We start from the raw sequence: 22,303 nt of genomic DNA on the forward strand, positions 1-22,303 counted from the left end.
TTTTTTAGTTCAATTCATTCATTATATTTTTTTGATAAATTTGTAAGATCACTTCAATTAATGATAATACGAAGAAATGGATCAATTTTAAATGGACCTTTGAGTATGAAAAAATTGTGTGTGAGCTTTGCATCAAATTCATTAAGGAGAATGGAGGTGTAGCGTTTAAATGGAAGGATATTAATCAAGAATTTGAAAGCATCATGAACCACAAATGTCTTTACAAAAACATTGAAGAACACATATGATTATATGAAGAGAGATTGACACATTTGGAAGTTTTTGAAGTTTGGGAAAACTAGCTTAGGATGAGATCCAACTGCAAGAATTTTTACTAGTTCAAATGAGTGGTGAGACAAAAAATTAAGGTTAATTTGTTACATATATTGTTATAGTTTATTTATAATATAAGTAATTCATTATAAGATTTAATTTAATGATTAATTATCCATTTTTTTATGAGAAACTTGAAGTTAAAAGATTTTGTAATAAATCAATAGATCTTTTACTTGATGAATTATGGAGTCAAATGTTTGAAAACACTTATGCAACAAATGAAAATGTTGTTACACTCTCTATGGATCCTAATGTTGATGATGAAGTTGTGGATGGTGAGGAAGGAGATAAAGAGATTAACAGGAAAGATAATTATTATGAGAGAGATAGAGGTGTTGTTTATATAAGGAATATAATCAATGTTCTTCTTTAGTGAAAGATTTGTTAAATAAATAACATATTTTTTTGCCTTATTCCATGAGTGAGTTTAGTAGTACTGAAGCACATGATCAAGATTAGAGTAACATCCAAGTACCTAGTTATTTGTAGAAATCCATCCACCGTGGAATATAATCTACACAAATGAAAGTATGGAGGATAAATCTAGTGAGTTGAAAGAAGTGCGCATCAATATCATATGAATTAATAGATCATAGATTTACTTTAATTTATTTTATTTTTTATGTTATGTTTTGGATATATTTATATTACATTCTCAATTTAATGATTACACTATTTATTTTATTAATTTAGCATTATAAATCAAGACATTAATAATAATAGATGATAGTTTTTTTTATTATGTTTTTCATTTTTTTATGTTACAATATTTATTTTAACCATTGTATCACTTATAATATCTAACTTATTATTTCAACATTATATTTTATCTATTATTTTTTGAATAACTTTGTATAAGATAATTTATTTTAACTATTACACTAATTAACATAATAAAAATATAATGTCTACTTAAGCGTATTTATTTATATTATTTTAAACTTGATTAAAAATATTTTAAAAAATAATATAAAATTAATAATAAAATACTTAACGTGAAAAAAATATAACATAAGATAATAGAATATAAATATATTTATCTTTATTATTTTATACTTTTAAGTTATTTTAACCATTAATTTTATCAAATACTTTTAATTTAATAAAATAATTTTTCAACTAATTTGATCCAACATAACCATTATCTCTCTGAATTGAATTTGTTTGCATTCCCAGATTGAACCACAGTATCCAAAATCAATTCGCCATTAGTTTGAGTTAAGAACTAAAAAAGAAATAGCAGATTTCAATAATCTTAGATCTTCATGACTCAAATATCAAGGAATAAAAACTACTAGTATTCAACATGATGCATATCCATTTTCTACGGACACTTTCAAAAATAAACAAAATGCGACCAAAGAAACTGATAAAACACAATCATTTCACGAAACAGTCACAACATCGTTTCCAGCTAAGACACGTGAGAAAATTAATATCAACAATTTGACAAATTCAATCTAGAATTAGATTCACTGAGGAAAGCAAAACGAAGTTTAAAATCAAAATTAGCATAAAAAATATACATGCAGGAGGACTTGACTGGATAACCACCAAGTTGTAGAAAGAATAGAAATAAAAATCCAAACATCAAATGCGTCTCTGTGCTTTTGTCCTCCAAAATTGCTCTCAGTTACTGGACCTAGAGTCTAGAGAAAGCTATGATGAAATTGGATCCGTATAGAAAAGCCATTCAAAAAATGACAATGAAGGATGAGCGATGCGTCAGTTAATTTTGGATTATGCCCAAGTGTCAAAGTGTTTGGGACAACTCAATTTGATAAAAATAAAAATAACTATTTTATTTCTATTTCTATTTCTATTTATTTGGTACCACCGACCCTAAGACGATATGCTCCACAAGTTTTGGTCTTTCAAATCTACTATGAAATTAATCATTCATGAGAGCTTACTCACACTTAAGGAGGAGCAACGAGGGCTAATTTAGAAAGAAAGAGAAAACAAAAATCTCAACTTTTGATTTCAATATTACATAATCCGATAGATGAACAACATGCGAGTTGCCCCTCAGTAAACAAAAAAAAAAAGCAGCATAGTTATAAGATTAATTTGGTACTAAAAAAATAAAAAGGAGAAAGAAAAAAGATACTGGGTTCAATTTTTTCTACTAACAAAAAAAAAACTAACAACTTTAATAATTAATATTTATCGATAAAAAAAAATAAACATTTTCTACAATGAGAGACCTAGGGAGGTTCTCCACCTTAACTTCGTCTATATTTAAATTATTTTTTATGGTTTAATTATCAATTTGATTTTAAAATTATTTTAAAAAATCAATTTAGTCCTAAAGTTTTTAAAAGATTCAATTTGGTCTTTAAATTCTTTTTTTAAAAGGTACCAATTTGGTTTTTTTCATCCCATTAAACTAATGTCATTAGGATTGTAAATTCTAGCAATTTTTTATTTACAAATAGTGGCATTTAAAACTACCACTATATTTTGCTCATACACATACCTGTCCAACTTGATCCTTTTTTCCCCTTCCCCACTTTGTCCCTTGCACACCCCTATCTCTCTCCCCAATCTCCCTTTCCCCTCCAACTATGATTTTCAATCACTCCTCACCACCTCCTTCTTCCTCATCACTAGAGATGCCATTGCAGGAGGCCTTCATGCAGATGATGGAGTCAGCAGAGTCGATCAAGTCATGGTATTGGTTGCCGACAAGTTGCCAGAGCTCCTCCTTCTTGTCCTTAATCTTCTTTCAAGTCAGTGCCTCTATCTTTCAGATCTCAATGATGGGCTTCAAGCAGAAGATGAACTCAATGTCATGGTTTCCAAAGGTGGAGATGTGGTGTTTATTGGCATCTGACGAAGCCACAAGGATGGGGGATGACACTCAATATGTGTATGAGCAAAATATAGTGACAATTTTTAAGGGCCACTATTCATAAACAAAAACGATTAGAATTTGCAATGTTAGTGATGTCAATTTAATTGGATAGAAATAACTAAATTTGTGCATTTTTAAAAAAACTTAAACATCAAATTTCTTTTAAAAACTTGGAGATCAAGGTTATTTTTGAAAAAACTAGCTGAAAAGCTAGTTAGAAGGTGGAAGTTAAAAAATTAACTTATTAAATTAAGTGTTAATTAAAATTAACTGTTCAAGTAATTGAAAAGTGTAAAATGACTAAAAAATAATAAAATTATGATTTATTTTAAAAAGATAAGTTAGAAATTTGATAAATATATCAAGGATAAAAATAAAAGAAAATATAAAAAGTTATAAATTAGAAGTTAGGATTTAAAAAAAATGCTACTTCAAAACTATGTTTGGTAAGACATTTTAGTTAGTTTATAACTTTTTTTACTAGCTAAAAAGCTTGTTTGATGATTTGATAAACAAGTTTTTTTAGTAACTTTTAACATTTTTTGAAACCTTACTTAGAGTAACATTTTTCAAAATGTTAACTTCTAGTTTTTTATATTTTTTTTCACTTTTACCATCAATATATTTATTCATCTTTCTTGTTATATTTTTTATTCAAATCACGATTTTATTATTTTCTTATCATTTTACACTTTTTAGCTACCTCAATAACTAGTTTTATTAAACATTTATAATTTAATAAGTCAATTTTTCACAGCTAACTTTTGAACTTCTAACCAACTGTTTTACAAAACATAGCCCAAGTAGTGTTAAAAAAACGCTAAAAATTATATATAAACTACTAAAAAAGTTTGTTTACCAAATAACTTAATGAACTTTTTAGTTAATAAAAAAAATCAGAAGTCAATTAAAATATCTTGCCAAACATAACTCAAATTGATTCTTTTTAAATAATATGGGAACCAAATTAATAATTAAATATTTTTTTAAATAAAATTACTAAATTGATTTTGATTATATTGGATTAGTATTATTAACAATAGTAATTGATTATATATAATTAATAAATAATTATAACGGTTTTCTCTAATAAATAATGTTTTAATTAAAATTAAGAGTAAGGGTATAACATTTAGAAAATTCTAAGAATGTTTTAATCATAAATGTGTTATTTGTGATAAAGATAACATCTCAAATCATTTTTTTAAAGTATCTTTAAATCATTGTTATTCAATATGATAATTTGTATCGATATTGTAAAAGTATATAATGTTAGTTTTTTTTTTTAAATCTTATATGTAATATCTTTTAGGAAAAACCTTTTTCGGTTACCTAAAATGTGACATTTTTAATTAAATGTATGTTTTCCTTGTAATAGAAGATAAAACATTTTTACAGAGGAGAAATTAATAAAATAAATACAACCTTTCTTAAGAAAGCTTTTTTATACATATATCAAGTTTAGAGAATTAGACTGAATCTCAAAATTAAAAGAAAAGAGAATTAGGCTGAAACAAAAAAAATCAAATACCAAAATCATATTTTTACTAGCTTTCAAATAAGAGAACGTGATAAATTTTTATTAATAATAATTAATTGCTGTAATTTTAAATTTGAAAATTAAAAGCGAGAAGGATTGGGTGGCTTAATTGGATGCGAGTGGCACGTGTCCTTGGACGCACGTCAAACAGTGTTTCTTTCTTCTCATCATTCCTTTTCCCTCTTTCTTTCGGCAAAGGCCGGTGGCAGCATAGTAGCAAGCGCACACCACAATCAAAGAACAATCTCCACTCCAAGCAAACCAAAGCGAATCGGAGATTCAAACTCAGTTCTTCAACTCTCTGATCTCCACTTCCACTTCAGCTTCTTCGCCATGGCTAACGACGATTGCTGCGCCACGCAACTCATCGACGGCCACGCCGAGTTCAACGTCGCCGGCCTCGACAGCTTCATCAGGACCGTCAATCTCGCCTCCTGCGGCCTCTCCTACGCCGTCGTCGCAATCATGGGACCTCAGAGTAGCGGTGCGTTCATTCCTCCTTCGATCTTCCACTTTTGCTCATTCGGATTGCTTGATTTACTTCCATCGAACTTGTGGTCTGACTTTTTTGTGTTTGTTGAGCTTGGATAGATCGATTTTATGAGATTACGTTTGCTCTGAAGTGGAGTGTTTAGTTAGTGATTAGATTTAGGTTTAGTTGTGTTGAAACTTGAAAGTGAAGTTGAGATGTGATGCGTTCATGGATTAGGAGAAAGAGAATACGCTGTAGAGTGATGGCGTAAAAAAATAAACAAATAACTCTTATAATTGGAGATGTTATTGCTATGTCTGTTTCTGATTTTACGGTTTTATTTGGTTATGAGTTGAGTAGTGCAGTTTCGTTAGTTTTTTCGTTAGCTTTATTCTCCTTTTCTCTCTTATGAACTTGTGAGAGTTAATACATTTTGTGTTTTTCTTTTGAGCAGGGAAGAGCACGTTAATGAATCATCTTTTCCACACAAGTTTCAGGGAGATGGATGCTTTCAGGGGAAGGTTCGGTTCTGAAATTATTGGACTGTTGTTTGGGGCAGAGAAAACTGAATGTCTTTTTGACATTCTTGCTGGCTGTTATGTTTTAGTTTAGTTTATTGAACTCGTAATTGAGTATCATATTGTTGCAGATCTCAAACGACCAAGGGCATTTGGATAGCCAAGTGTGTTGGGATTGAGCCAAGCACAATTGCTATGGATTTAGAGGGCACTGATGGAAGGGAGAGGGGCGAGGTAATCAATTCTGGATTGGAAGTTTTTTAATTTTTTGTCGTTTAGTGAGATGAGGCTTTTGTTGTTATTTTTCACACAACTAGCTTGCCTATATACAAAACCTGTAAAGTTCATGCCAGTTTGGTGATTTGTTTGTCATTTTATCCCCCTTTAGAGCATCTGATAAGAATGACCTGCTAGTATAAAAAAATACTATAATTTCTTAACATGTGCTTGGTGTTGACTGTTGACACATGATAGTATAGACTTCTATGCACTTATTTTCCAATTATCTTAGGAGAGTTTGGACTTTGGTTCTGCTGCGATGTTTTCTTACAAATTCCTTGTTGTGGTTTCTTTTTCCTCCAACTGGCAAAGGTTCTTTTTTGACAAACCTAGTTGGAAATTCAAAGCTACCTTCAATTGTCTTGCAAGATGCTTCCCTTTACTGTTTCTGTCTATAAATGAAAATTTTATTGCACTATTATAAATATGAATATGCCCTGACCATATCTTTAGCTGAAATTTTGAATTGTATGCTATTAATGCCCCTTAAAACAGGTTCTAGCTTCATTTTTACTGGCAAATGTACCTGTTCTCTTTCTTTGTTGTATGTACATTAGAACTCACTATTGCCTTGCTTTCTTTTTCTTTTTTAAATATAACTCTCAGGATGACACTGCTTTTGAGAAACAGAGTGCTCTTTTTGCTTTGGCAATATCAGATATTGTTCTGATAAACATGTAAGTTTTTAGGTCTAGATTATTGCTTTATAATTGATTGAATGGGGTGATACTTGAAGGCATTATGCTTGGCTATTTTAAAGTTTCTTAACAACTTCACTCCCAACATTTTTGTGCAGTCCTAGAAACTACATTGCTTAGCTGAAGTCTAGGTGGAAATGCAAATCTTTCTTTCTAACTTGGTGTATTGCCTGTTAGTTCTAGTAACTTATGTTTTAAAATACTCTTGTTTATCGTCTACTTAACACTTGGTAATTAGGATCACTGGCATTGTATGTCAATGAGTGTAGGATGGGATGTAATATATTCTGTAACGGGAGGTGCAAAAGGAGATGATTTGCATCATCTTTCTTTATATTCTGCTCATTTTTTATTATTTCCATATTTTCTTTGGAGTCTAATTAGTAATCAGATTTAATCAGAAAATAATAAGAACACTGTTTCATGGTTTATGGGAGCTTACATTAAACTTACGCTAACATTCAATCCATTTTGGACAATATTTTGAAGATTTTATTTTATTCACAGGTGGTGTCATGATATTGGTCGAGAACAAGCAGCAAATAAACCTCTTTTAAAAACAGTTTTTCAGGTAGTTTTTAGCCATGGATTACCCTCTGGTTGGGTATTCAATATTTGAGTTTTCACACTTTGATCCTTGTATTTCTAGGTCATGATGCGTCTATTCAGTCCCCGGAAAACGACATTGCTTTTTGTTATACGTGATAAAACAAAGGTCTAGAATCCTGGTCCTTTCTTGAGAACGTACACTTTTGTGATTTCCTGCTATTTAATGTTTTATCATGTTTCTGCCTGTCTATGCAGACCCCACTTGAAAATTTGGAGCCTATTCTAAGAGAAGATATTCAGAAGGTGTGATTCCCATTAAATTTGAGTTTTTTTTCTTCTCTTTATTGCGGTTTCTTTGATTTCTTCATCATTAATTCTTACCATGATATGAATTCCTCAGATTTGGGATGGCATTCGAAAACCCGAAGCCCATCAACATACTCCTCTTTGTGAATTTTTTAATGTAAGAGCCATCTATCTCACCTTTTCATGTGCCAACTGTTTATGTGTGTATATTATGATATATGATTAATGAATCTTCAAATGAAGGTGGAGGTTACTGCTTTGTCAAGCTATGAGGACAAGGAGGATAAGTTCAAAGAGGAGGTACTCATTCATGAGATAGTGCATTACTTTTAGAAGTTTGTGCTGGGATACTTTTTCCTTGTTCTGGAGTGATCTCTAATTTTTATTGTTTTCAGATCTGGTTCTTCTAGTTGGTAGTTTTCCGCCTATGAGTATTTATGCTAATAATGCAATTTTGGAAACCTTTGTATTTTAACTTTTCCATAAGGGTTCTTTCCTTATCTCAGATATGTTGTGGATCATAGTTTTGCACTTATTCATACAGGTTGCTCAATTACGGCAACGTTTCTTCCATTCTATAGCACCTGGAGGTCTGGCAGGTGATCGGCGTGGTGTTGTGCCTGCTTCTGCCTTTTCTATTAGTGCACAGCAAATATGGAAAGTCATACGGGAAAACAAGGATCTTGATCTTCCAGCTCATAAGGTTCCCTATTAGCTTATTTTTGGGATGGGATGTAACAATGTTTTGGTTTTCTTATCATTTTGCCATTTTATTTAACAGGTAATGGTTGCAACAGTGCGTTGTGAAGAGATTGCTAATGAAAAACTTAACCAACTACGCTCTGACAAGGTGCTCATCATTTCCTCTCTATTGTGAGTTGCTTCAGTTATTTTTAGAATCAATCATCACATGAATGAATTTGGCTTAGGGTTGGTTGGAATTGGAGGAAGCTATTGAATTGGGTCCAGTACGAGGTTTTGGGGAAAAGCTGAGCTCAATTATTGATGCCTGCCTTTCACAGTAAGTTCCAGATGCTGGTGAACTTTTACTTAAGTTGAAGAAAAATCTATGTTCAGTAAACTGCTTGATTTGCTGATTAATTTGAGTTAAGTCAACCTTTTTCTTGTCCCTATAATTCCTGTATATGTTTGAATGGTTGAAGAAGTATAATAATTTTTCGAATTAAATTAGGATGCATTTTTTATTTTTGGTTTACACGGGGAGGTCTTCATTGCTTTGCTAAACTTCTTTATCCTATTCAGAGTTTTCGTGACATAAGTTTGTTGAAACAGAATATTATTAACTATTAAGATTTTTTATGACAATCTTTCTCTTTATATGCTGATAATATCTGCTTTCAACAGATATGATGAGGAGGCAATCTTCTTTGATGAAGCTGTGAGAAATGCAAAACAAAAGCAATTGGAATCAAAGGCTTTGGATGTAAGGCTGCTGCCTGCCTTTTATGATTTTATTTTGAATTTTTATAGAGCAGACATGGGCTGTTGTAATAAACTTAATCCTCCCTGAAAACCTCAAGCAAACCGAAAGAAGTCCGTTTTGTGTTTTTTTTTTTTTGGGAGGGGAAGTGAAGTACAGCTGGGTGGATAGAATTCCTTAGAAATACAATATTGAAGACTGAGCCAAAGAGGCTTGAAAATGCAACTATATTTTGCATTCTTTGCATATCAGAAATATGAGTATATGACTACCTGAAAACAAGCTTTTAGCAGAGCACAAAACTAAGGCTCTAAACCAAATCCTTCCCTATAGACAATGTTGGGGCAAATGGTTTCCCTTGAAAATTTGGATCTTCTGCTCCAACCAAATAGTATGCACTGACAATTCTGGACTCACTCTTTGAAAAACCTTGCAACCTATCCAAGTGCAGTTGTCAAACTTCATTTAGCTAGTTTAGCAACCTAGCAAATGGATATCGGATTCTTAAAACATTATCCTACCGCATTTGTATCAATATACTCTACAAATATTCAATATTGTTTACCCTAATAATTGATCCATCATTCCGTTGTTAAGCTACAATATTATCCACTCTCTATAATTTTTATTCATACTGCTCTGCACTGATTCTGTACAGTAATTTTCCATGAGTCTATCAAATAATGCAGAAATATTCTGTTCAAGTGTACTTGCTTAATTATCAGAAAATATAAATAGCCAAAAAACACCAAGGACTGTAGTACTGAAGTATTGCTGATAAGGACTTCTAAAGAGAGAGAGAGTGTGTGTGTGTACATAAAATTCTTGTAATTATATTCTTTCTTGGTGTCAACATTTCAGCTTGTGTACCCTGCTTATACAACATTGCTAGGGCATATACGCTCTAAAGCTCTAGATGATTTTAAGACTAAGCTGGAACAATCACTAAACAATGGAGAAGGGTTTGCTTCATCTGTTCGCACTTGGACTCAGTCTACTATGCTTGAGTTTGACAAAGCATCTGCTGGTAATAATCTGATATGATTCTTCTTCGTAGCATGTAACTGTCTGTTGTAACTTTATATGCATGTTTGAGAATTTTCACAATTGGGGTGCCAATGCTGATGTTAGCTTGAGTTTCCATTTACTTTATGAATTTATATTAGGTGCCATCCTGTCATTCCTGCCTTGATTGTTTTACATTCCCACTTAAGACTTACATGGATGTAGATATTTAAAGTGAAGAAAATTTATGAGAATCACTACTATTTTGTTGGATTTAGATCCTATTCTGCTAAGGTTTGCATGATCTCAATTCCCAAGCACTTCTGTGTGGAAAAGAAATATGCAGAATCTATTGAACATAATACACAATCTTACTTTCAGTCCATAGTTTTAACAAATATAAGGGAGACTTTATATGGTGAAGATCAAAGGGAAAATAAAATAGTGCTTCTGATATTTTACATATTGCTATGCTGCTGTGTGTTTGTGAAATTAATGGAGAGAATTTATTGAGTTTGGCTGATCTCACAAACATTTGTCAAGAGCATATTTAAAATATGACTTAGGTTGATTTATAAGAAGAAAAATGAGTGCCTCAGCCCTCAAAGGATGCATAGTACTATGAGTCTCTTGATTTATCCTATTTGGGTGTTTGAATTAGTAGTGATAGATAGATTACATTGACCCTGATATCTCATGATTTGTTTACTTATTTAGTTAGGGTTATGATTAGTATAAATAAGGGTTTGTGTTCTAGATTTTATTAACGTGACATAATTACATTGCAATGTAGCTCAAATGCTCAATTAATATCAATTCAATGTTTCGTAGTCTAAACATGGCATCAGAGTGGTATCATCCACTGGCAAACTTTTCTGATGAACTTCCAGCAACTTGCTGGCAAACTTTGGGCAACCTTCAATTGCCAATGGCCTTTATGGATAACTTTTTAATCACCTTCTAGCAACTTTCTGGAAATCTTTCCAGTTAAATCTTCTTGTGAGTTGTCACCTCTGGTGAATTTCAAATGACTCTGTCAATCTCCAGCTTTGTTAATCTCCAATTACTTTATTTAGTTGTCCTGTTTTAGTCTAATCAAACCCTATATCGCCTTTTCAACCAAGTTTGGTTGATCCTATAATATTTTAAAAAAGTGTTTATTTATGACTAGTTTAAAGTTTAGTAAGCTTTAACTTATAACTAGTTTAAAGTTTTGTAAGCTTTAACTTATAACTAGTTTAAAGTTTTGTAAGCTTTAACTTATAACTAGTTTAAAGTTTTGTAAGCTTTAACTTGTGGGGAAGTGTTGGAATAATGTGCAGTTCGAGTAAAACACGTGTTAAATGCATTTAGTTTTTCATAGGAATTAGTATTTAGAAAGTAGAACCGATTCACTCATTGCCTAGGATATAGTCCCCATTTAGTCTATTAAGAGTCTATATATAGATGTTTTGCATAACCTAGATACAGCATAATCAATTTCACTTAAGCAATTCCATCCTATCTCCCTTTCTCTCTATTTTCTCTTTTTATCTTCCTTTACATTCAGCAGTTTCTATTTACTTGCTTTAGAATCACATGTTCTCTCGTATTTGATGGAATCACTATTTCTGTTTTGTCATCATGTAAATGTTTTTTAGAATCACTAAACTCCCATTCCTATTTGTTGATTGTTTAATAATATTCGCATTTTCCAGATGCTGCTATAAGACAAGCTAATTGGGGTGCTTCAAAAGTGCGAGACAAACTTCATCGTGATATTGATTCACATACTTCATCTGTGTGCAGTGCAAAACTATTGGAGATAACAACTAATTTTGAGGTAGTATTGTCGTTGCTGCACAAGTGATTAATTGGTTGAGCTGGATTATGTTTTCTTAATGCCTGCTATGTCTATCAGACACTAAAATAAAAGTATCTTATGCAGAAAAAATTGGCCAAGGCATTGGCGGAGCCTGTGGAGTCTCTCTTTGAAGCAGGTGGAAAGGACTCCTGGCTTTCAATAAGAGAACTACTTAAACGTGAGACTGAAACTGCTGTATCAGAATTTTCTGCTTCTGTTGCTGGTTTTGAGCTGGATGAAGAAACAGTTGGAAGAATGCAACAAAGCTTAAGGGACTATGCAAGAAAAGTGGTGGAAAATAAAGCAAGAGATGAAGCTGGAAAGATTCTGATACGCATGAAAGATAGGTAACTGCATTTAAAGATATCTCGTCATTTATTTGGTGAAATTTGGGTTTGAATTGTAAAATGTGTTGAAAAGTTGATTGACTATCGACAATTGAATATTGATGTTTTGGAGCTCGGGAGTTGTATGGATTGAAACAAGACATGAACATGATACTGTTTTTTTTTTATTCATTGATGTCTTTGGTTAGGGTAGAATGCCAGTGCCAGATTTTAATACAGAAGTTTCTGTCTGGTACAGTCATATCAGAGTTGTTTCAGCATTTTATTATGTTCGGCTTGTATACATAGGAAGTGTTCCCTCATTAGACATGCTGAGAGACAGAAATTTTGCATTCATCTGATTAAAAGTAGCGAAAGACATAAGAAAGCATTAGGAGAAACCATTAAAACAAGACCTTGCTTTCAATGGCTTTACTGGGATTTTGGTTTTGATTCATGTAATTTATCCCACCAGTTGTGTAAGGCTTGGTTATTATTGTTGCTTTTGGCTGTTTCCTTAGGATTCAAGTGGGATGTTATATTTGAAATTGGGACAAAAAGGTATCACTCAAGCTTAAAGGAAAATTTTATTGCACAACTATAGGACCTGTGATGTTCTATCATATATGGAACTGAATGTTGGGCGGCAAAAAGCCAACAAGAGAATAAACTCAATGTAGTAGAGATGAGAGTGTTATGTTGGATTAGTGAACATATTTAAACAAGATAGGATTGATAATGAATATATTATAGAAAAAGTTGGGGTAGTACCTATGGTTGAGAAATGGTAGAAACTAACTGTAGGTGGTTTGGGACATATGTGATGATGACTTGTAGAAGCTGCAATAAGCAGAGTAAATCAGATGGAATGTAGCTCAATTGCTTGAGGTAAAGGGAGACTGAGACTGTCACAAACTATTGGTGAAACCATTAAAGATTTAATGGTCAATAGTTTCTAAACATGATTTACGATAGAACATTTTGACATTGTCTGTTCCAAGTTTGCCAACCCTGTCTGGAAAATGCTTGGTTGTTGTTTCCATTGTTTTTGTTTCGGAGGATGCACTCTACTGTATTTGTACATTTTTATTCCGCTACGATGAAAGAAAATGAACTATTCCAGATAGATGTTCAGTTTTTGGATTAGTTTTGGTGGCTTACTGATTTCTGCCTTTCTGTAATGTTTTTCAGGTTCTCTACAGTGTTCAATCATGATAATGATTCACTACCTAGAGTTTGGACTGGGAAGGAAGATATTAGAGCTATTACAAGGGATGCTCGCTCTGCGGTAATTGATAGCAAGTTCAATGATAAAATTTTAGCTTGTTTATAGATAAAATTATATTGGAAATTACTCCTTTTTTTAGCACCATGTAAAATAACTTCTGCTGCCATGTATCAGTCGCTGAAGCTTCTATCAGATATGGCTGCTATACGGTTGGATGAGAAGCCTGATCGCATTGAAAGTGCACTTTATTCATCTCTCATAGATAAAACTAGTGCTGCAACATCTTCACAATATCTAACTAGGGAAGCTTCTGTAGATCCATTGGCTTCAAGCACATGGGAGGAGGTAGTATATAGTGATATTTGTGGTTCCTGACTTGCTCTGTTAATGTTGTAAAAAATATTATATTTGATAATCGATATAAAATGTAGGTTTCCCCAGAAGACGTGCTTATCACTCCAGTGCAGTGCAAGGCTTTGTGGAGACAATTTCAGGGAGAAACTGAGTATACAGTTACTCAAGCTATTTCGGCTCAGGTAAAATCAAATCAAATCATATAATATCATATTATATTATATTATATCATATGCTATTATATGATACTATATTCCTGTCTACTTACTCTGTTTTCCTGTTATTGAGTTTTAGAGCATTTTTAGGCAACTTCTCTGCTGTATATGTTTGAGATATAATAATTAATAACCATATGCATGCCTTAACCTTTACTTTGACAACCTCTCTGCACCCATTTGTTGTTGCCTGGTTTTGTCATGCTTCAGTTGCTCCATTTCCATGATAAAACCAGTTTGGTGAGAGTATTTCATGCAGGGATTTATGAGAATGGTGTTTACTCCAGGGTTTTTGCTGTCTTTTTTTTGGTCCTTTTGTTTTATCTAGCTGCAGACTATGAAAATGTCATTCTTGTCCTTTATCTTTGCCTTGACACTTATCTAACTGCAGGTATACTAACATAGGTACTATTTTTTTTTTCTTTCTTTTTTGGCGTGGATTCAGGAGGCCTACAAGCGGAGTAACAATTGGTTACCTCCTCCATGGGCAATAATGGCAATGGTCATACTTGGTTTTAATGAATTTATGATGCTACTAAAGTACATATCACTTTCTAAAATCTTTTAACTTTGAATTATTTATTATTTTCATCATTCTGTTTCATTGGACCCTTTTTCCAGTAGTTTAATAATTACATTTGCTGACTTACATGTGAAACAGAAATCCTCTCTACCTGATGTTTATATTTGTTGCCTATCTACTCGGAAAGGCAATCTGGGTACAAATGGACATAGCTGGAGAGTTTCGACATGGCACTGTGAGTATGACTGGACTTATACCTTTCCGCAGCAGTTGGATTGTAAAGATTCTGTGATGGTTTTTCTGCCCAAGTGAATGACTCTTACAATCATGCTATGTGCACACATACACACTAATTAGGTCCATTGACATTTTCTTTTTTAAATTACACAACATTCTACAACGCGAAATTTCTGCTATTAACAAAATATACATTTAATGAGTAGGATTTACTAGTTCAAAATTTCTTATCGTTCTAGGTTGACATTGTCTGAATTTTGTTAACGTTATGGATAATACTGTTTGCAGTTGCCTGGACTACTATCCATTTCATCAAAGTTTCTTCCCACAGTTATGAACCTTATTAAACGTCTTGCTGAAGAAGCTCAGGGGAATCAAACCCCTCAAGAATCACAAGGGTCAACTTCTCAGACACAGATCTTCAGAAATCATGTGCACAAACCTGATTCAGTATCAAACTCAATTTCCAATGTATCAAGTGTTGGGTCGTCTGTTGATGATAACGAATACTCAACAGCAAACTTGTCTCATAGACGAAGAACAAATGCTCCCGAAGCTGAATTTTCATGACAAAATTCACGACAATTTGATTTGAAGACGGTTGGCATCAAGAATAGACATGCACCAGTTAGGGTGATATCCCAGATCAGTTTTGTATTATTACTACCTATCTATTTTTTACTTTTATTCTTTACTGTAACGTGTAAATTATCTGAGTATATGAAGGACCCCTATTTGGGTTCTATAACTACAGAACATATCTCAGTCCCAATAGTGACGGAATAACAATATTATTATAAACTAGTTTTCCTTTAAATGTTAGCAACTTTAAAAAAATGCTTTGATAATCTTAATCATCGCTTTATGATCACATGAAATTGACGACCATTGTTGCTGAAGATGCTTTTGATAATCTTATCATAGGTTTATGATCATATGAAATTGGCGATCATCGTTGCTGAAAGTTAATTTACGTAACAAAAGACCACTATTTTCCCACAATCACATTTGCTTTTCTCCGAATAAGCAGACGAAAGTATTTTATGAAAGAAATTTAACTAGTTAGACATTTTTTTAAAGTTTATTACAATCTTTCTTTGTATTGGAAATTTTCACTTCTATTTTATCCTTCACCTACCTTAATCACTTGTATAATTCTACTTTTATATTATAAATTTAAGTATTCACTTTGTAATCGAAATTAATCCTCTACCAATATCTCAATTAACTCACTTTTTATTCTTTTATATACCGACTTTTGAGAGTAAAGTTAATCTTTATAAAATTTCACAAATGTTTAAATTTAAATATTAAAGCACATTTTACTTTAAAATATAATAATTACTATTTTTTTAAAATAAAATAAATTAAATGTTATTATCAATGTTATCTTCAAATTCAAATTGAATTTCATTTAAAATTTTAACAAATTATAATACTATCTTTAAAATATTATTGTTTTAACTATTATGTTTAATTTTATGTTGTACTAATTTAATATATTGAAAATTATAATAGTGATTTTAATTTATATAATTAAATAGATGCATATGAAACATGCTTACTCTGAATTTGCGTTTTCTCCTTACGTTTTCAAGTCCAAACAAAAGACTTTCAATTTGACGTAGATTCAGTCCTTCGGGATATGGTACCCAAATACACGACGGATTCAAACTCCGTTACAGAAGTCAATTACCAAACATATATATACTCAGACTCCTGAAACAGTCCCACTCCCACCCCACGAGACATTTCTAACTCATCTTTCAGTTTAAGAAAAGAAAAACATTATCATCTTGTAACTACACTTTGCAAGAAAGATTGATCTCAGTTCCATTATAGACAAAAATATAACATCAGACACATTACAGTTATATTTACCCAGCAACTGTAGTAAGAGGATTCCCCACAGCCAATCCCTAACAAGAATAATCTTTCCTCACTGCTGGAAGAGCAACGACAGATCATGCAATTAGGAAAGCAGAAACCACAAGTATCAGTGTATTTTTTCAATTGATATATTTGCAGAATTGTAACATGAAATGATGGAATTATCATACCAGAAAACATTTTATCTGAAGTTACCTATTTTAAACTCCCTTTGCATGCCCGCAAAAAAGCTTGAAATCCAGAGCAAGTGTGATTATGTTGTGTTTATTGCTAATTTCTTGGGAAAGCTAATTGATATAGAACTCTGCGCAGGAAAATTAGTATGGAACACTTTCTAGCATCATCACAACTTCTATTCATGTATACCAACATTTTCTCCAGAAAAAAAATGGAAGTGAAGCTAAGAAAATTACCATTCAGTCCTTTGGCTGTTCTTGGGGAGTAGATTGCGTAATTTTGAAATTGTTAGATCCACACCTCCAAATCCATCCATTGTAGCGTTTGCCAATGGAAACTCGGCTCTAGATGTCAAACTGCAGGAAACAATTTTTTTTTTGGTGAATACTGCAGGAAACAATTAATTAAAAATAAGAAACAATTCTAGAATACACCAACTTAAAAACAATCAAAATTCTATTGATAGTAAGGAACTTCCTATGAAGGCATGCAATAGTGCAATTGTGTGAACTCATCCATTACATGTTTTGTTGAACTTCCAAGAGCAAAGGAAGTCACCTGCTTCGTAAAACAACACATGGCATGCCCACCTGTGTAGCTCCAGCTACGCCAGATTGGCTTCCTGCAACAAGGACACAGTTGCAGACGGGTATACCCGCATATTCAGCTCCGGCACGTAGTGCAGCCACAATCTTAGCTAGACTGGACAGACAATCAACAAATGAATGAAAATTGACATTATCTAACTATGCAATTAAAATCCAAACCATTCATTAATTGGACATTGCTAAGATTATGGTATCAAATGATAATTTGTGATCATCAGCTCATTTCAGTTTCAATGTCTTTAGGTAGCTTTTCGCCCAGCTTTTAAAGTCCAAAAGGAATATTAAAGATAATTTTTAAATAATTGTTAGAATTTGAAAAAGGAATAATGTACAATATTTTTAAAATATATCAAAAATTAATTTTAACTCTTATTCAACTTTTGTATAATGGTTAGCCCTAAATGTCTACAATTTAGATATAAAACTTTATTTTGACTCTAATTCAAAAATTTTGCTAATAGAGAAAACCTGTCTTCTGGTGGAAGATCTGTTCATGTAATTGGAAGTAGTTTAAACTTTAAATTCATTTGAAGTTTTACATAACATAAGCATGCACTTTTCCTTTCTCTACAAGTCTAGGTTTTAGGAAACTAGGCACCTTAAGGAGGGGAAGGGAAGGTTTTGGGCAAATCTCCCTCTTGTTGGGTGGTTCCCCCAATTTTGAATGATTTAAAATGTCCAAATAAAAACAAAAAACATTGCTTTAACACCCAATTTTCTTCCCATCCCTTCTCACACTTTTTCCTTTGATTTCTTGCCTTCCCTTCCCCTCTCCAAACATGCATCATACATCATCCTTTGTATCCTTAACAACTACAAAGCTGAGTCATACACGTTTTCAAGTTTCTTTATCCTATGTGTATGGATCCCTAAGACCCTAATGGTGCAAACAAAAATGATACAAAAGGACCAAGATATTTTATTTTAGTTTTGGTGAAAATTACAGGAGACAAATAAACTAACCTTTCAGATGAGCCGGTATCAATCTCAACACTCAATTTTAGCATGGATGCTACCTCCTTTGCTAACCTTTGTTTTTCAGCAGAAACTGGCAAAAATGGCAGAAGTGGAAAGCCCCTTAGCAAAGAACATTGTGCACTGAAAATGCTTGCATGGGGGGCACATAATCAACGACTCAAGTATATACCAGCTCTTTTGGCTTCCTTGGCAAGCTCTTCATCCAAACCAGAAGCAATTACCTTTCCCGAGACTAGTTGTCCATATAAACTTTGCTCAACCTCCTTATTCCCTACAATAATGACCTTTATGCTTCGATCGTCACCAAGCTTTTCCATTATGGACCTAAAAGTTTAATAAGCACAAGGCAAAAGGGAGAAATATTAGTGTGCTCACATTATCCAGGGAATAAAAAAGTGGAAGTTACACAAGCAAAGAGAAAGGATTGAGCTAGTAGATTGTGAACCACATGGCCCCTCAAATATTGAAATTTTTATATAGATATAGCTAAAAGAATACTAACAATATCAAAACAGAATGCTATTATTCACATCTGAATTTGCAGTCATATCATGCAACTTCATTGGACTTAGTTCATTCCTCAAATACAACAATTATTATCTATAATTCTATAAGGAAAAACTGAAAGACAGAGAGGGGGAGAGAGAGAGAGAATACACCGATTGAATGGAAAGGTGTACTAATTACATGCCTTAGGCCATAACCAATATGCATTTCCAAATCAGCAAGCTAAGCTTCTGAGTGATCAAGAACATCTCTAGACCACAAAATCGTATTCCATCAATAATCATAATATTAACCTACTTAGTACCATTGCAAAATTTTGGAGCTAAATAAAATTACCTGGCAATATTATCACCACTTTTACTGTAGGCCGTTAATATTACCACTGGAATTCCTTCATTATATGCATCATCAATAAACCTGTCAATGGAGACATTACTATATATGTTAAGGAATCATGGAATGTAAAGTGTAAACAAATTAAAGTTCTATAAGCATCCAAGTCCCTAAATTTATGAAATATCCTGGTAACACTTGAACCTTTAAGAGAATTATAATATAGGCAATCAGAGTACAGCTAAATAAAAGAGGCAATGAAAACAAGGAAAAACATTTTAAAATGGGACTTTTGTAAACCAAAATTACTTCTAATCAGTGGATACCAAATTAAATTCTACAGGTAAACACCTAGACAAAAATTATCCTTATTTATTCTTGGGCCTTGAACAAATCTTTCAATTAATAAAATACTCCCTGAACCCTGTTAATGTTTAAATCATAAAGAAAAAAATTGCTATATTGACAAGAGAACAATGAAAAACCAATAGTGTCAAAATTAAATCTACCGTAAAAATCTACTAGAATGACCAAGTGACTCAGAGTCTCAGACCTACAGTGTGAAAGAATTCCTAGGTATGATAACTTAATAGAAGCATTTAAGTTTAAAGAGATTGCTCTCCTTAACTAATGCACATCTTGTTCTCCTAACTGTACCAAAAAATATAGCTCCCCATAAATAAAATACATAGATGAGATAACTCACTGTTCAAGACCAGGTCGTAAAGGTAGACTTTTTGACATCACAAACTCTTCTAATGCCTTTTCCTGCCAATATATGATAAAGAGTTGAATATGATTCTTTACAAAATTCTCATCATCTTCTCAACGAGTAATTGAAAAATCATTTGGGGAAGGATTTTTAGCTTACTAGGGTATAGTATAGAATCTAATTCTTTAGGACTTAAATATCAAAGTGGCATGTTTTTCCAAACCATTAGATACCCTGCCTCCAATTGGAAATTTTTTCCCATCTATACTTTCTTTTTGAATTTGTTTTTGGAATAAAAGAACTGAGGGCAAGTTATTCTCGTAAATCTAAAAAATAACATAAAAGTAGCATATAATCCTCTGGATCTGATAATTCTCATTCAAAGCATCCATGGACTCAAAACCACATAGACACAAGATAAAGCAATCCTATTCAGAGAAAAACTATAGAATGTTTAGGAATAAATTATATTGGGAAAACAGTTTTTTTTTTTAAGGTTAAAATCTCTCATTAATCTTTTGATCAAAAGTTTTTTTGGTTCCAAAATAAGCTATCCAAATTGGCTAGTAGGCAGGAGCTTCTGAATATAAACAGCAAACATTTCTTGGATATAAGAGATCGAGTAAGGAGCCAAAAGGAAAGTTTACAAGTTCTTGAAGAGATTAAGAGACTGATAAGATTTGTCACATTTGTTGAATTGCATAGGGAAAAAAAAAGACACTAATTAACAGCAGTATATACCATTCAGCAAGATTAAGTGTAAGGATAAAACCTTTTGCTGCAAAACTCTTTTTGCAAACAGTCCCTGCTCATTTGTGGGTAACGAAGAAGGCCACCCAATCTGCTTAGTAGAGACAATGACAACAGAATTTGGCTTAAATAAATAATGTTACCACTAACCTTACCCCTTTCTTTAAAAAAATTCCTACCACAGACAAAAGACGAACAGCTTACACGATTAAAATACAGAAACACCATCTTTTCCTCATCTCCAGCACTTCTCCTGGAAAGTCATTAGAAAACAGTTTATAAGAAACGTGGACATTCACTGAAATTAACTTGCAGCACTGTAAATAGTAAAAACACTCAAACATGTAACGACCAAAAGAGATTTCAAAAAGAATTTCAACGCATTGATTTACTCGAAGCCAAAGGCAAATTTGGCAAGTTAAATTCAATCACACATACGAACATACATACACGCATAATCAAGAGAACATTTTAATTTAATCTAACAAATAAACAAAAAAACAAACACACTTTGAAAGATCGGAATAGACAGGTTCAGTCCAGTTGGCGCAATCGAGTCCAAGCTTCTCAAACGCTGCGGACACAGGAAGTAAAATTACACCGCATTACACAGAATTCACAAACAGAAAAACGACGGATGCAGAACCGTTCATACCTTTATTGAAGGCGAGGCGATTTCCAACGCGGTGCGAGTCCATAAGAACCCTAAAACAACAAAACAAAGTTTTAAGTTTTAAGGACCTGTTTGGGTAAGTCTCTCTGGAAGTGCTTCTAAGAGAAGAAAATAAGAAGAAGAAAAGAAAATGAGCTTCTCCATTAGTTAATCTTCTCTCATCTTTTAGAGAAGCTATAGGAAAGAGCTTCTACAAATTAACTTATGGAGAAACTCATTTCCTTTTTCTCTTAGAAGTGGTTTTAGAAGAATGCATCCAAAGAGGCCCTAAGTTAAGAGTGTGAGAAGCAGCATATGAACACAGAGGAGATATAAGATAGGTTTAGTAGTGAAGGGAGAAAGAAAGGAAAGAGAGGTCACGGATTCGAATCCTCCCGCTAACAAAAACTAATAATTAACATTTGGCGATCAATAAAGAAAAAGCATATGAGCAAAATCGTGGAACACAGTGTGAGAGGAGGTTGTTGGAGCGATGAATCGGAGAATCACCCCTGGACTTCGAGAAGGACGGCGAGGTCTTGAGAGGAGGAGGAGGAGTTGGGGTGGTTGTGCTCGGCGGTGGATGAAGAAGCGGAGATGACGGCGAGGCGCGAAGAAGATTTGGCGGGGAAATTGGAAGGGGAGAATGTGAAAGTGAAGGGAAAGCGAAAGCGGAGGAAGAAGCAGCATGGCGCGCGTGGGAGTGCGTGAGAATGGATAACGGAAGATGTGAGTGTTGTTGCCATGGCGATTTGGTAATGTTGGTCGTAGTGGAGTGGACTGGAGTAGACTCCCAGCTAAGCTCAAGTATGATATTTTCAAGCCATATGTATGTACGGACTCAGAAACATAGATTATTTCCAATTATATTATTTAAATTAGGTTTAAATACCACTCCCTCCTATAAAAAAATACATACTTTGTCGTGCCTTGTCTTTGATTTGCTAAAAAAACAAGATAGATAAAATA

General features: G+C 32.9%; 2 protein-coding genes across 8 annotated transcripts; one reads left to right on the forward strand and one right to left on the reverse strand.

Moving 5' to 3' along the window:
* The first annotated feature begins 4,865 nt into the window (after window positions 1-4,865).
* On the forward strand, window positions 4,866-15,544 carry LOC100791046 (protein ROOT HAIR DEFECTIVE 3 homolog 2). Its single transcript, XM_003535003.5, has 22 exons — window positions 4,866-5,217; window positions 5,660-5,726; window positions 5,855-5,957; window positions 6,609-6,679; window positions 7,208-7,271; window positions 7,350-7,415; window positions 7,505-7,552; window positions 7,650-7,712; window positions 7,799-7,855; window positions 8,100-8,258; window positions 8,337-8,405; window positions 8,485-8,576; window positions 8,921-8,999; window positions 9,858-10,023; window positions 11,699-11,823; window positions 11,929-12,191; window positions 13,362-13,458; window positions 13,573-13,743; window positions 13,830-13,934; window positions 14,413-14,507; window positions 14,629-14,725; window positions 15,016-15,544. Exons 1-22 carry the CDS (start codon window positions 5,067-5,069, stop codon window positions 15,295-15,297), a joined length of 2,490 nt encoding a protein of 829 aa, XP_003535051.1. The 5' UTR covers window positions 4,866-5,066; the 3' UTR covers window positions 15,298-15,544.
* Window positions 15,545-16,339: 795 nt separating this feature from the next.
* On the reverse strand, window positions 16,340-22,180 carry LOC100792632 (CBBY-like protein). Of its 7 annotated transcripts, none has more exons than XM_006586766.4 (13): window positions 21,845-22,180; window positions 21,338-21,387; window positions 21,193-21,256; window positions 20,887-20,935; window positions 20,705-20,773; window positions 19,927-19,988; window positions 19,224-19,304; window positions 18,550-18,704; window positions 18,366-18,450; window positions 17,353-17,416; window positions 17,031-17,150; window positions 16,813-16,921; window positions 16,340-16,672 (listed from the first exon to the last, which is right to left on the reverse strand). In XM_006586766.4, exons 1-11 carry the CDS (start codon window positions 22,078-22,080, stop codon window positions 17,139-17,141), a joined length of 927 nt encoding a protein of 308 aa, XP_006586829.1. In that variant the 5' UTR covers window positions 22,081-22,180; the 3' UTR covers window positions 16,340-16,672; window positions 16,813-16,921; window positions 17,031-17,138. The 7 variants fall into 7 exon arrangements, with proteins under 7 accessions (XP_006586829.1, XP_025979437.1, XP_006586827.1 ...); XM_026123652.2 differs by having other exon boundaries at window positions 17,317-17,416; XM_006586764.4 differs by having other exon boundaries at window positions 16,340-16,669; window positions 17,353-17,496.
* Window positions 22,181-22,303: the final 123 nt, after the last annotated feature.

Source organism: Glycine max, chromosome 9, assembly GCF_000004515.6.
Source record: "Glycine max cultivar Williams 82 chromosome 9, Glycine_max_v4.0, whole genome shotgun sequence".
Lineage (NCBI taxonomy): Eukaryota > Viridiplantae > Streptophyta > Magnoliopsida > Fabales > Fabaceae > Glycine > Glycine max.

Bases quoted from the DNA above. Each gene is read 5' to 3' on its own strand.
- LOC100791046 (XM_003535003.5), top strand. From the start codon at position 5,067: ATGGCTAACGACGATTGCTGCGCCACGCAACTCATCGACGGCCACGCC. The intron at 7,416-7,504 runs GTCTAGAATCCT...CTGTCTATGCAG, and splicing joins TTATACGTGATAAAACAAAG to ACCCCACTTGAAAATTTGGA. The intron at 13,935-14,412 runs GTAAAATCAAAT...GCGTGGATTCAG, and splicing joins CTCAAGCTATTTCGGCTCAG to GAGGCCTACAAGCGGAGTAA.
- LOC100792632 (XM_006586764.4), bottom strand. From the start codon at position 22,080: ATGGCAACAACACTCACATCTTCCGTTATCCATTCTCACGCACTCCCA. The intron at 21,257-21,337 runs GTATGAACGGTT...CTGTGTCCGCAG, and splicing joins TCGCCTCGCCTTCAATAAAG to CGTTTGAGAAGCTTGGACTC. The intron at 19,305-19,926 runs GTGAGTTATCTC...CTCCATTGACAG, and splicing joins TTACGACCTGGTCTTGAACA to GTTTATTGATGATGCATATA.